Here is a 13,458-nt window from a genome sequence, read left to right on the forward strand (position 1 = left end):
CTGAGGTTCCTGGAGTGTTAAATATCATAAAACATGCAGTCAGTACTCCCTTCATTAAATCAGTCATGTTACGTTGAAGTATTTGTTCTCTCTCTCTCTCACCTTTCTCTAATTCCTTCCCCCCTTTTTCCCCTTTCATTTTCTTCTTCTTCTTCTTACTTTCTCAGCCGATTCTCCAATAACGATTTTTGATAAATTGTTCCTTAACATTCACCTCACCTAGACTTCTTCCTCCTCCTCCTCCGTCCTAATACCTTTCCCTAGATCCCCGATTGACATTCTTGGCCTTCTGACGGGGCTGGGGTGGGGCTGGGGTGGGGCTGGGGGGGTGGACACCTTTTGGGGGTCCCTCCCTCCCACCTCTTTGCCCTTCTCTCATTGTGGCCTCCCTCCTCCTTCTCCTTAGGGTTTCTTGATCTTGCTTTGTGGATGTAGCGGGTGCCCAATGCATGATGGGTGCCAACTTTCTTCTATTTGATCTTCATGAGATAAACCCCTAACATTAGAGTCTTCTGTCCTCTGATCTCTATTAACAGATGGCGCCCCTCTTCATCCTCTTTATTATTCTCTTTTACTCTCCCCGCCCCTCTTCGTCCTCCTCTTTATTACTCTCTTTTACTCAGCCCGCCCCCCTTCATCTTCCTCTTTATTACTCCCTTTTACTCCGTTCACTTTTTCTTCCGTTTTCTTGTTTTCAAGACTTCAACCTGCAGCTGTCGCCAAGTACGAGTATAGGAATCAATCTCGAGGTTTTAGGGGTTAACCCTGCCTCTACTGATTGCCCTAAGGCGGCGTTTCCCAACCTGGGGGTGCTGAAATCAATTAATTATAGGTGTTGCTGGGAGGTGATGCACACAAAATTCACATAAATATATGTATCATTGATTACCCAGTTGTGCATATTTGACTTTTTCCATTATATTTTATTTTTCTAAGGTGTTCTCATTTCTTCTACAAACAATATTGTCGATTTGTTTCAGTTCTATGGAATCGAGAAAATGAATCATCAAGCAGTACACTTCACTTTCTTTTATCCTTCTTATAAGAGGATACGGGTGCTGGACTGCTTAGACATGACAACAGCGGGTCTTATGGTCGGAAAATGTTGGAAAACAGGTGACGTGGATTAAGAAGTTTGTTCTAACCATTGAAAGATGATCTTGCTCAGTTAAGGGGTTTGAGGAGGTTGGACAGGCTTCGTCTGTTTATTAATTGTACAAGAAATTAAGATAACCTAGATTTATAATAACTTATCATTGATCATTATGATAATTTAAGATTTGTTAGTAATTGTTAATGATAACTCGTTTGAATAGAATTTTTATTTCTGTGCTCCTTTAATATGTGTGTGTGTGTGTGTGTGTGTGTGTGAGAGAGAGAGAGAGAGAGAGAGAGAGAGAGAGAGAAAACTTCCGTGGGACGAGGGGAAAATACATAAGAAAGAGGGGAGGTGATGTATGGGGAGGTGGAAGAGGATGAAGAGGTGAGAGGAAGGGAGAGCAAGCGAGGAAGAGAGGGAGTGAGGAAAGAAGGAAGGAGAGGGAGGAAGGAGAAAGGGGAGGGAAGAAGGAGAGAGAAATAAAAAAAGAAAAAAGACGGAGGAAGAGAAGGAGAAGGAAAAGAGGAAGTGGAAAGGGGGACGAGGTAAGAAGGGAGAAGGAAGGAGGGAGGAGAGGAGGGAAGAGGGAATCCGTTGAGGGAAGAGGTAAGGAAGGAAATGTAGGGGAAGGAATGAAATGGAAGGTAAGGGAAAGAAGAGAAGGAAAGGGAAAAGATGAAGGGAAGGGAGGGAAGATTTTTCGGGTCATTTTGGTCACAGCTGGAGGGCCGCTCGGGCCAACACCCAGCCAGAGCCTCAATTGTGGCGGGGCCCCAAGAGCACGCATGGCCGACATGACGAAGGGATGGGAAGGAAGGAAAGGGATGGAAACGTAAGGGAAGGAAGAGAGGGAATGAAAGGAAGAGAAGGGAAGGGAGGAAGTAGAGGGAAGGGAAATGAAGTGAAGAACGGAAGGAAAGGAGGAAAGCAAGGGAAAGAAAGGGAATGGAAGAAAAGGATGACAAGGGAAGGGAAAAATGAAAGGGAGGGAAAGGGGAAGTGGATGAAAAGGAAGGGGAACAGAAAATTAGGAAAGGAAGGAAAGAAGAGAATGGAGGAAGGGAAAGGAATGGAAGGGAAGAGGAATGGAAAGGAAGGAAATGGAGGGAAAGGGAGGAAAAGAAGGGAAAGTGGAGGGAAGAAATGGAGGAAAGGGAAGGAAAGAAGAAAATAAAGGAAGGGAAAGGAATGGAAGAGAATAAAGGGAAGAAAGGGAAGTGAAGGAAATGGAGGGAAAAGTGAGGAAAGGAAGGGAAAATGGAGGGAAGGGAAAGAATGAAGGGAAAGGAGGGATATCCATCTATTCAACTGACCAAAAGGTTTCTTTCCCCCTTGTCAGGGTGGTAGCCAGCCAAGGCACGCGCCCTCCTATTTCTAAGCTTCTTCTGGATGGAGTGCCATCCCTGTCACCCGCCCTGCTCCTCAGACCAAGAGGTTAAAGTGTCGATTTATATGTTTTATTCTGGCTAGTAACGTGATGGGTGCACTTGTAAAGGACACACAAAACAATCTGAAGGTTATTCTTTATTCCATTTGCAAATAATACAAAAAAAAAAAAAAATGTAATTGGTCAATTGCCTCTGTAAGGGTAACAATTCATTGTTGCCCCACAGTAGCCGGCAACGGTCCCCGCGCCCTCCCCCGTAATCTCTCTGGGAAACAAATCTGGCCTGTTGTCTGTGTTGAGTTAGAGTGGGGAGCAGTCGCCGGTTGTCAGCCCTCCGTGTGTGAAAAAGAGGAAGGAATACAATTGGAGTTGATGGAGAGATATCTTGGGCTCAGTCCGGGAACAGAGTGCCAGCCCCTCAGGGCTGCACCTCCTGACGGGGGGATTAAAAATGGGCAGGAGTGAGATGAAACTCTCCGACGCCCTGTCACCGGCCCCAATCGTCCTCAACGACGTGGTGTTTAAGCTAAATAATAATGATAAATATTCTATCGTCGTCTATCACTTTTTCTTGAATTCCAGGTCACAGATCGTTGAGCTCCTGAGGAAGGTCTGGCCAGGTTCCTCCCCCGAATTACCTGACACCGAAGAAGAAAACGAATTTTGAGCTTCAGGTAGTGGAAGAAAACGGGGTGTGGGTGGGGATTTCTTTCAAATGAATAAATCAGTCACCTGGCATTAGGGGGGTTAAAGGGGGAGGGAGGGGGAAGTGTCAAGGCCCCTGTCAGCCCAGAGGCCAACCTCCCCTCCCCCCCTCCTTCCCCTCGATTACACAATTAACCTCCCCCCATAGCAAGTTCAAAGTACACAAAATACTCCACAATACATACATATACCAAGGATTTTTTCCCCCTTTTCAAGGGAGGTAACCAAAAAGGGAAAGGCATAAAAACACTCCCACCCATTTCATCCCTAAATACACTCCACACCCCTCCCACCCTCCCTCTCATCTGAGCACCTCCTGGATGACGGGTCATCCCCCTGCATCTTGTCGACTGCCCTGGGTCAGAAGCAGTGTCGCAAGACACAGCAAGGCTGCTTCATTTATTCGGCGACCCCCCCTCTCCGTCCCCCTTGCATATAAGGAGAGGACGGGGAGAAATCCCTTCGGTCTGCGTCAAAATTACTCACACATACTACCCCACCTCCCACCCCACACCCATTCCTCCTCATGCAATCACAACATCAACCATATACAACCATTCTCCACTCACCTCTGTCTTCCGTCCTCTCCCTTCCTTCCTCAACAGACATTCCCCTCTTCCCCAAAGCCCCCTTCACCCCATCCATCCACCTCATCCTAGGACGTCCCCTCATATTCACTCCCTCCACATCTGCCTTCCATACCTCTTTTACTAGTCTTTCTTCACTCACTCTTTCCATGTGTCCAAACCATCCTAATATTCTTTCATCAACCCTATCTCCCAGCTCCTTTTTCACCCCTGTTCTCCTCCTCACCTCCTCATTTCTCACTCTATCTAGCCTAGTAACCCCCACCATACTTCTCAGACACCTCATCTCAAACACATTCAAACTCCTTCTCTCTTCTTCTCTTATGTTCCACGTTTCTGCCCCATACAGTGCTGTTGGCACAATCACTCCTTCATACAGTCTCCTCTTCGCATCCATTCCTAAATGTCTATTCCTCATTACACTCTTTAATCCACCAAGGCATTTACTCGCTTCTCTCAATCTACATTCTACCTCCACCTTCACTCCACCTTTTCTTGCTACACTTGCACCCAAGTATCTAAAACTATCCACTTCCTCCAGTCGCTCTCCCTTAATGTTCACTTCCAGTCTACTGCCACTTTCACCCCTTGTACATCTCATCACCTTACTTTTACCCACATTTATCTTTAGCTTTCTTCTATCACATACTCTCCCAAACTCTGCCACCAGCTTCCTCAATCCCTCCTCCGACCCTGCCACAAGCGCAGTGTCGTCCACAAACAACAGCTGGCTCACCTCCCACTTTTCTCCATTTTCTTTAACCATCTCCAATCCCTGACCCACTACCCTAGCATTCACCTCTCTCACCACCCCATCCATGTATAAGTTGAACAGCCAGGGCGACATAACGCATCCTTGACGAAGTCCCACCTTTACTTCAAACCACTCACTCTCTCCATTTCTAATCCTGACACAAGCTCTACTACTCTCATAAAAACTCTTGACAGCTCCCAAAAGCTTTCCTCCTATCCCATAAATCTGCATAACCTCCCACAGTGCCTTTCTGTCTACCCTATCATAAGCCTTTTCCAGATCCATAAAAGCCCAAAAAACATCCTTCCCCTTTCCTATAGCTTTCTCACATATCTGTCTTACCACAAAGATCTGATCTACACAACCTCTACCTGTCCTAAATCCACACTGTTCCTCACCAATTACTCCTTCTGTTCCTCTCCTAATCCTCTCAATCAAGATCCTCCCATAAGCCTTCCCTACTACACTTAACAGCCTAATCCCTCTGAAACTACTACATTCACACTTGTCCCCTTTTCCCTTGTAAAGAGGAACTATACAGGCACTTCTCCAGTCCTCCGGTACTCTACCCTCTCTCCAGCAAACATTAAATAACCTCACCAACCAGTCCACCATCACTGTACCTCCCTTTTTCAGACATTCTGCATGGCATCCATCCAGACCAGGTGCCTTACCTGCTTTCATCATCTTAACAACTGTCTTCACTTCATCCTTCCTTATTTCTTCCACATTCTCCTCACTCTCATTTTCTTCGCATTTCCCACTGCAGCGATCTTTCCTTCCCTATCCCACTTCACATTTAGCAACTCCCTAAAATATTCTGTCCATCTTCCCCTTACTGCCTTCTCTTCCATTATCATCTCTCCATCTGCACCTTTTACCTTTTCTTCCCTACTTGATTCGCCTCCTCTTCCTCTCTTAATTTCTTTCCAAAACATCTTTTTATTACTTTCAAAAATTTCTGTCATACTCTTACCCCATTTCACATCTGCTCTCCTCTTTGCCTCCTTTACCTTTTGCTTTACTTCTCTTTTCTTTTCTTTGTACGTCTCATATGACTCCACCGTCCTCTTTTGTAACCAATCTGTGAATGCTCGCTTCTTCTCTTCTACAACCTTCTTTGTTTCCTCATCCCACCATTCACTACCCTTTCTTCTATTTCCCCCTGTCCTTCTTGTTCCACACACCATCCTTGCACACTTTAAGACTCCCTCCTTGAACCATCCCCATTCCTCCTCCACACCCATCTCTGCTCCATCCTTTACTCCCTCCCACTCCTCCTTCATCTTCTTTTCGTACTCCTTCTCATTTTCCTTTTCATTCAAGGAGTTCACTCTAAGAACCTCCCTACCTTTTGTCCCTTTCCTCTTTCTCCATCTATCCTCCACTCTCAGCTTACCTTCCACCAAAAAATGATCTGATATTCCCCCACCCTCTCCCCTTAGCACATGTACATCCTTAACTCTTCCTATCATAATCCTATTTACCACTACATAATCCATTAGCACTCTATCTACCACCCTTCCCTCCACCACCCTCTCCCATGTGTACTTATGCTTGACTTTCTTCCGAAACACTGTATTTACTATTATCAACTCTCTTTCTAGACACATTTCCACCATCAACTCTCCACTACGATTCTTTCCTGGAACTCCACACTTCCCAACCTCTCCATCGATTGGACCATTTCCCACCCTAGCATTAAGGTCTCCCAGTACTATTACATTGACCTTTCTTCCTAAACCCTCTATGCACGCATTTAAATCTATCCAATACAAAATACACAATACAAAAAGGGTAAAAAATGGTGAGTGAGAGTGTTGTGTGAGAGTGTGATGTGAGAGTGAGGTGTGCGAGTGAGGTGTGAGAGTGTGATGCGAGAGTGTAGTATGAGACTTGACCTCTTTTAAAGCAGAAGACGATGCCAACATAACGAAAGGACAGAAGTAGCTGTCCCAGATGTGCACTGACCCCCCCCACCCCCTCCACCAGCCCTCAAAATATGAAATTTGTGTCCTGAAGACTATAAATGGGCTATAAATTTATAGGTTTAAAGAAAAATATCCAACCCTAGGTTACACTGTAATCCTTTTGTCCCATCCTTACTTGCTTCCCGGCAGCCTGGTCTCTCTCTTCTCACAAGTCCTCTCTTCCTCTCTCTCTCTCTTCTCCTCTCTCCCCTGGGACCTCTCCCCCATCATCCTCCCCTTTTGCAATACTCTTCGGCTCTTCCATCTTTCACGAAAAATTTTCTTGGAGTTTTTTTTCCTCCTCCTCACAGCCCACTCCTCATACATATCTTCATCACCTTTTTCCCTGAACAAATAAACCCCTGGACATTTGAATACTCGTGGACATTGTCCCACCCACCATCTCCATGGACATTTGCACCCAATCTTCCTCCCTCACTCTTCACTCTTCCCCCCCTCTTCAGTGCACCCCCTCATTCCCAACGACCCTCCCTTTCTCTCCAATGCTCCTCCTCCATCCCTCTCCAACGCTCCTCTCTCCATCTCCAACATCCCTCCCTCAATCTCCAACGCTCTTCCTCCCTCTCTTCAACGTTCCTCTTTCCTCTCCAACGCTCCTCCTTCCCTCTCTCCAACGCCCCTCTTTCCCTCTCTCCAACTCCCCTCTTTCCCTCTCTCCAACGCTCCTTCTCCCATCTTCAACTCCCCACCCTCTCTCTCTCCAACGCCCATCCTCCTTCACTCTCTCTCCAACGCCCCTAATCTTTCCCTCTCTCTCCAACGCCCCTCCTCCCTCGCCTTCCAACTCCCATCCCTCTCCAACGTCCTTCCTCTTTCCCTCTCTCTCCAACGCCAATCCTCCTTCCATCTCTCTCCAATACCACTCCTCCTCCCTCTCTCTCCAACGCCATTCCTCCTCCCTCCCTCTCCAATGCCCCTCCTGCGAACTTGTAACATATGTGTGTGTTACTTGGGCTAGGCGACGTAGGGAGAGAGTGACGCGCAGTTTCGTTTGTATATTTTATTCTATTGAAGGTACGTGTGTCAGAGACAGACGTGGTGTGGTCCCCGAAGTTCGAGACCGACCGCGATGGCCTAGTGACGCATAACAAGTTGAGTACAGAGAACTAACTGGCCTGCCCGCTCGGGGCAGGCAGTATATATAGGCGGGACTTACCCGACGCCATGACCAGACGCGATCTAATTGCGGTGACCCTTTCTGGCCTATCAATACCAGCGTCGGGTCCCAAACACTCCAACTCCAAATGCATACAATTTGCACCGATGCTAGAATGCTTGTGGGGTACATGTAAACCACAAACTTACCCGACGAAGACCGAAGAGACGACGCCCATCTGGATCGAGAGGACCTCCAAGAAAAAGACGAAGACGGCGAAGGCGTTGATGAAGAGGTAGATGAGGAAGACCCCCTGCAGGTGCTCCAGCGTCAGGGCCGTCAGCCGAGTCTCCTTCGCCGCCAGAATCTGACGGCGCTCGAAGTCGCGGCCCATGAAATCCTCCGTCTTTAGCTGGAAGACGAGGAGGAAAAAGTGGAAGATGAGGTGGAGGAAGAGGTGGAAGAGAAAGTGGAGGGAGGAGGAAAAGGTGGAGGAAGAGGAGGAAGGGGAGGAGGCAGAGTTAGACGAAAAGAGGTTTACTTGAAGCATAGTTTAATTTGCAAAAATTGTCTTTGTGTATCAAAGAACATATGAAATGGTTCGTGTATTATGTAGACATGCATGTGCGCGTGACCGCATAAGTGAGCTAAGGTCCTTCATTTAGGATTCACCTTTTCGTCTCGCTATCATCTTTAGGCACGAGTGTCCGCGTGCCTGAGAAGTGGCGAGATTGAGCAGCAGCGTCCCAGACAGTCTGGCTGCTTGAGTGCTAATGCGCTTGACTACGAGAGTGTCAGAGTACTTGGGTTCCTGACTGAGTACCAATTGCCTGAATGCTTGAGTGCCTGAATAACAGACATGAGGATGCCTGACTGCCGGAGTATCAGGCATAAGGTTGCCTGAGTAGTTGATAGCCTGACTGAGTAAAAGTATGTCAGAGTACTTGGGTTCCTGACTGACTGAATGCCAATTTATTTGAGTACCGAATTCCCTGACAGCCTTAGTACCATACTTAAGGATGCCTGGGTGCCTGATAGCCTTAGTAACTGGCTTAAGGGTGCCTGAGTTCCTGATAGCCTTAGTTACAGACTTAAGGATGCCTGGGTGCCTGATACCCTTAGTAACAGACTCACGTTTGCCTGACTCAGTACCAGACTACGTAAGTACCAAACTGCCTGAGTACCTGATTACCATGCTAGAGGGCCAATATGGCATATCCTAACCCAACCTCGTAAACTTTACATCGTAACCGAATAACCCCGGTTTCAGTCTCGGCTGAGTAAACTGGTCTGGCTGCAAAAAGAATAAAGCAATTTCTCTGTTGTACAGAAGGCATAAAGTTAGAAGGCACGTTGCAGAGCTTAACCCTACCTCACTAATAACCATTGTCTAAGTTGGAAGTTTGTTATATTCTAACAGCTGCTATAAGATTTTAGATATATGTGTAATATCTCCTCGGTAATGTATGTATATATGTGCGTACGTATATGCGTGTGTCATTGTGCATTTGTATGTGTCCGTGAATGAATGTGTGTGTGTGTGTGTGTGTGTGTGTGTGTGTGTGTGTGTATTCACTTGGTCTTTGGATCACGTGTTGGACTCGTGACCGACAGCTATTTCCCTCCTGGAAGAGAGCTCAGAGCTCGTAGGTCCGATCTATGGGTAATGCTATGACCTTGCACACACACACACACCCAACTCCCCGCCCACGAAAGTCAGAGTAACGACCTGAAGTGCAGCGGTACCGAAATAATTTCGGCCCTGGGCAGGATTAGAACCAAGAACTGCGGGCCACTATGGTGGTGGTGGTGTGTGTGTGTGTGTGTGTGTGTGTGTGTGTGTGTGTGTGTCCCTTTCTTTATCTCCCTTCATCTCTTTCCATACCTCTCCTTTCCTCCCTCACCTTCAGGGAAAAAAAAAAAAAAAAAAAATCCCCCCTACCCTACCTCCCCCTCCCTCTGCCTCACAAGCGCTCGGGAATCCTATCACATATTCAGACTTCAAAACTTCCTCGTATTTATGAACGAGTGAAGGGAGCGTTACTCTGCACTGGCAAAAAGAGGAACTACTCGTACACAAACACAGAAATGTACACAGAAATGCCCACAAGAGTAACACCTAAGAGTACACAAGCATGTGAGCATACATATACGTAAGTACATGTACATGTACTTTTGTACATACTACCTTTGTACTCAAGATCTCCAAATAAGACGAAAGCGCTCGGTTATAATTCATTACTACCCCGCCCCCTTTTTTTGCATGTGTATGTATACATGTGTGTGTGACTCACTATGGCCTTGGATCACGTGTTGGACTCGTGATCGACAGTTATAACCCTTCCGAGTGAGAGCTCAGAGATCGTACAGTATATGCCTGTGACCGTACACGTACACACAACCCCCCGTCCACGAGAGTTGGAGTACCGGCTTGCAGCGCAGCGATACTGAAACTATTTCACCCTTGGGCGGAAATCGAACTCAGACAGCTGGAGTTGCGGTTGCGAAAGCTACCACTGCTTCTCAGATGTTTCATCTCAAACACATTCAAACTTTTCCTCTTTGCTTTTCTTAAATTCCAAGTCTGCCACATACAAAGCTGTTGGCACAATTACCCCAACATACACTCTCCTGTTTGTATCCATTCCCATATGTATAATTACATATATATGTATATGGATATGAGAGATTGGGTGGTGAGAGTAAAACGTAGACGATCTACGAATTGATTTACTCTAACGTTTCGACCAACTTGGTCTTCTTCTCTGAAGAAGACCAAGTTGGTCGAAACGTTAGAGTAAATCAATTCCTAGATCGTCTTCGTTTTAACCACCCAATCTCTCATTTGTCCTTTCTTCTCAGTATATATATATATATATATATATATATATATATATATACATATATATATATAATATATATTATATATTATATATATATGTATATATAATATATATATGTATATATATATATATATATATATATATATAATTGTGTGTGTGTGTGTATTCTCTTGGTCTTTGGCTCACGTGTTGGACTCGTGATCGACAGCTATTTCCCTCCCAGAAGAGAGCTCAGAGCTCGTATGACCGATCTATGGGTAATGCTATGACCTTACACACACACACACACACCCAACTCCCCACCCACGAGAGTCAGAGTAACGACCCGAAGCGCAGCGATACCAAAATAATTGCGGCCCTGGGCAGGATTCGAACCAAGTACTATGATCACCACCATGCTGGTAGCCCAGCACTCTACCAACCGCACCACCGTGTGTGTGTGTGTGTGTGTTTGCGTTTCATATTCAAATCAGACGGCTTCATTCAGTTGAAAGAGGACTTTACAGTCCTGAATAGATGAACTACTCCTTTGCGGGAGTCTCAACTCCCACAGGGATTCCTTGGGAGCAAACTCCCAGGTGGCGTCATCGGGAGCGTGCTTGCTGGCCTAACATTCGCTGAGTCGTGTGTTCGAATCCCGCACTCCTCCCCGATTCCCAGCACTACCTGTCTATGACCTGTACTTCCCCCTACAATCCTCCCAAAGCGCATCCTTGGGCAACGGTGACGGCTTCGGCCGCAGCTACTCAGCGCCTTCTGGCGTAGTAAGCTCCTCGACACACACACACACCCCTCATCCTTCAGTGGTCTGGGAGGTTGACACTTAACCTTGTCTAATATCGACGTTAGGATCTCTAGTTCAAGGATCACCTTGAAGCCTTGAGAGCTTTCTCGTCCTCCTCCTCCTCCTCCAGAGAAGAGGACCACCACCTCCTTCTTCTTCTCCTCCAGGAGGAAAGACCTCCTCCTCCTCCTCCTCCTGTGAGGAGGACCACCATATCCTCCTCGTCTTCCTCCAGAAAGGAAGACCTCTTCCTCCTTCTCCTGTAGGAAGAACCTCCTCCAGCTCCTCCTCCTCCTCCAAAGAGGAGGACCATCACCTCCTTCTACTCTTCCTCCAGAAGGGAAGACCTTCTCCCTATTCTCCTCTTCCTCGTACCTTGATCCAGCGAGGCACGAGTCCCGCCTCGACGAGCCTCCTGAGGCCGAGGTCGAACTTGTGCTTCCAGGGCGTGTTCTTCTTGAAGTACCAGCACAGGTGTCCTGGGTAGACCTGCTCCTTCAGCATGTACGAGTCCTTCACCTGGAGAAGAAGAGGAAGAAGAAGAAGAAGAAGAGGCGATAAAGGAAGGCGAAGAGGATCCCGTTCTCTTGGAGAGGGAGGGAAGGAGGGGAGGGAAGGATAAGGAGAATAAGAGCAAGGTGAGGGAGAAGATGACGGATAACAACGATGATGATCATCATCATCATGATATGATGATTATGATAATGATGATGATAATGATCATGATAATAATGGTGATAATAATAATAATGATGATAATGATAATAACAATGATGATAATGATAATAATAATGATAATACTAATAATAATTATAATACTGCCTCTGACCCAGGGCAGTGGACAAGGTGCAGGGATGACCCGTCATCCAGGTGCCGCCAAGATAAGAGGGAGGGTGGAGGGGAGTGGAGAGTGTTTTGGGATGAAATGGGTGGGAATGGTTTTTATTCCTTTTTCTTTTTGGCTAACTCAGTTGTATGGGGGAAAAGCCTTGGTATATGTATGTATAATAATAATTATAATAATAATAATGATAACAATAATAATAATACGAAGAAGAAAAATTGCCTACGAGTCTTCAAGTACCTCCCCTTTCCGTAAGTGTGTGTGTGTGTGTGTGTGTATGTGTGTGTGTGTGTGTGTGTGTGTGTGTGTGTGTGTGTGTGTGCACACCTGTCTGTGGATTCATTGGAAAGGAATAATTCATCACTGCTTAATGAACTCTCATCGTGTCCTATTTGTCAACAGTTCGAATCTCACTTGTATAACAACTCTCTCTCTCTCTCTCCAAGGTTCACAACTCAATCAGGGAGAGCCTCATCAAGAGCAAATGCTAAGGACTTCGTATCATTAGTGCTACATGACTGGGACGGTGACAGACAGACAAACAGACAGAGAGAGAGAGAGAGAGAGAGATAGAGAGAGCGTGAAAGATATAGACATTTATAGAGGGAGAGGGAGAGAGAGAGAGAGCGAGATAGAAAGAGAGAGAGAGAGAGAGAGAGAGAGAGAGACGGGGATAGGACATTGGGAGGAGATGGAAAAGAATCTAATGACATATAAGCCTATATGGCATATTAGCTAGATATATTTGTATACATAACATTTTGAGGACATACGTGACACCCCTATGGACCAGAGGCACGACTGAAGAGTATTCTCCATAAAAAAAAATACGTGTATATATATATATGTATATATATATATTATATATATATATATATATATATTATATATATGTGTATATATATATGTATATATATATACATATATATACACAAATGTATATGTTCAAACTTCTTAAACATTTTATCTTTATAACCTCTCCGGTGCGACACTGCCCGCAAGGATAGAAGCGCTATTTCCGATTAAAAAATAATAAAATAAAATAAATAGATCAATAAAATGAGAGAAAACATGGGTGTGTGTGTGTGTGTGTGCGTGTTTACCTGATTGTTTAACTTAATTGAAGTATACAAGAAAGGAGCAACGCTCGCGCTGTCCCTTCTCCTACTCTCCAATTACCATATCTAGTGTGTGTGTGTGTGTGTGTGTGTGTGTGTGTGTGTGTGTGTGTGTGTGTGTGTGTGTGTGCGCGCGCGCGCGTGTGTGCGTGCGCGATGGACCCAACGAGACCTGACTGGATATTCCTAAGTCGTTAAGGCTCAGCATCCAGAGCAATAAAATCCAGTTATGACATTTGCCTCTTGTGCC

General features: G+C 45.8%; 1 protein-coding gene across 4 annotated transcripts in view; it reads right to left on the bottom strand.

Moving 5' to 3' along the window:
• Window positions 1-2,652: 2,652 nt before the first annotated feature.
• LOC143034919 (ionotropic receptor 21a-like) overlaps window positions 2,653-13,458 on the bottom strand; it is a 185,098-nt gene continuing 174,292 nt past the window's right edge. For all 4 annotated transcript variants that reach the window (XM_076201265.1, XM_076201267.1, XM_076201266.1 and 1 more), the window contains 3 exons: window positions 11,622-11,765; window positions 7,829-8,031; window positions 2,653-3,124 (listed from right to left, as the gene is read on the bottom strand). In XM_076201265.1, the coding sequence (XP_076057380.1) occupies window positions 3,121-3,124; window positions 7,829-8,031; window positions 11,622-11,765 (351 nt within the window). In that variant the 3' untranslated portion in view covers window positions 2,653-3,120. The remainder of the gene's footprint in view (window positions 3,125-7,828; window positions 8,032-11,621; window positions 11,766-13,458) is intronic.

The sequence above is a fragment of the Oratosquilla oratoria genome, chromosome 18, assembly GCF_046742065.1.
Source record: "Oratosquilla oratoria isolate Oo_2021 chromosome 18, ASM4674206v1, whole genome shotgun sequence".
Taxonomy (NCBI): domain Eukaryota; kingdom Metazoa; phylum Arthropoda; class Malacostraca; order Stomatopoda; family Squillidae; genus Oratosquilla; species Oratosquilla oratoria.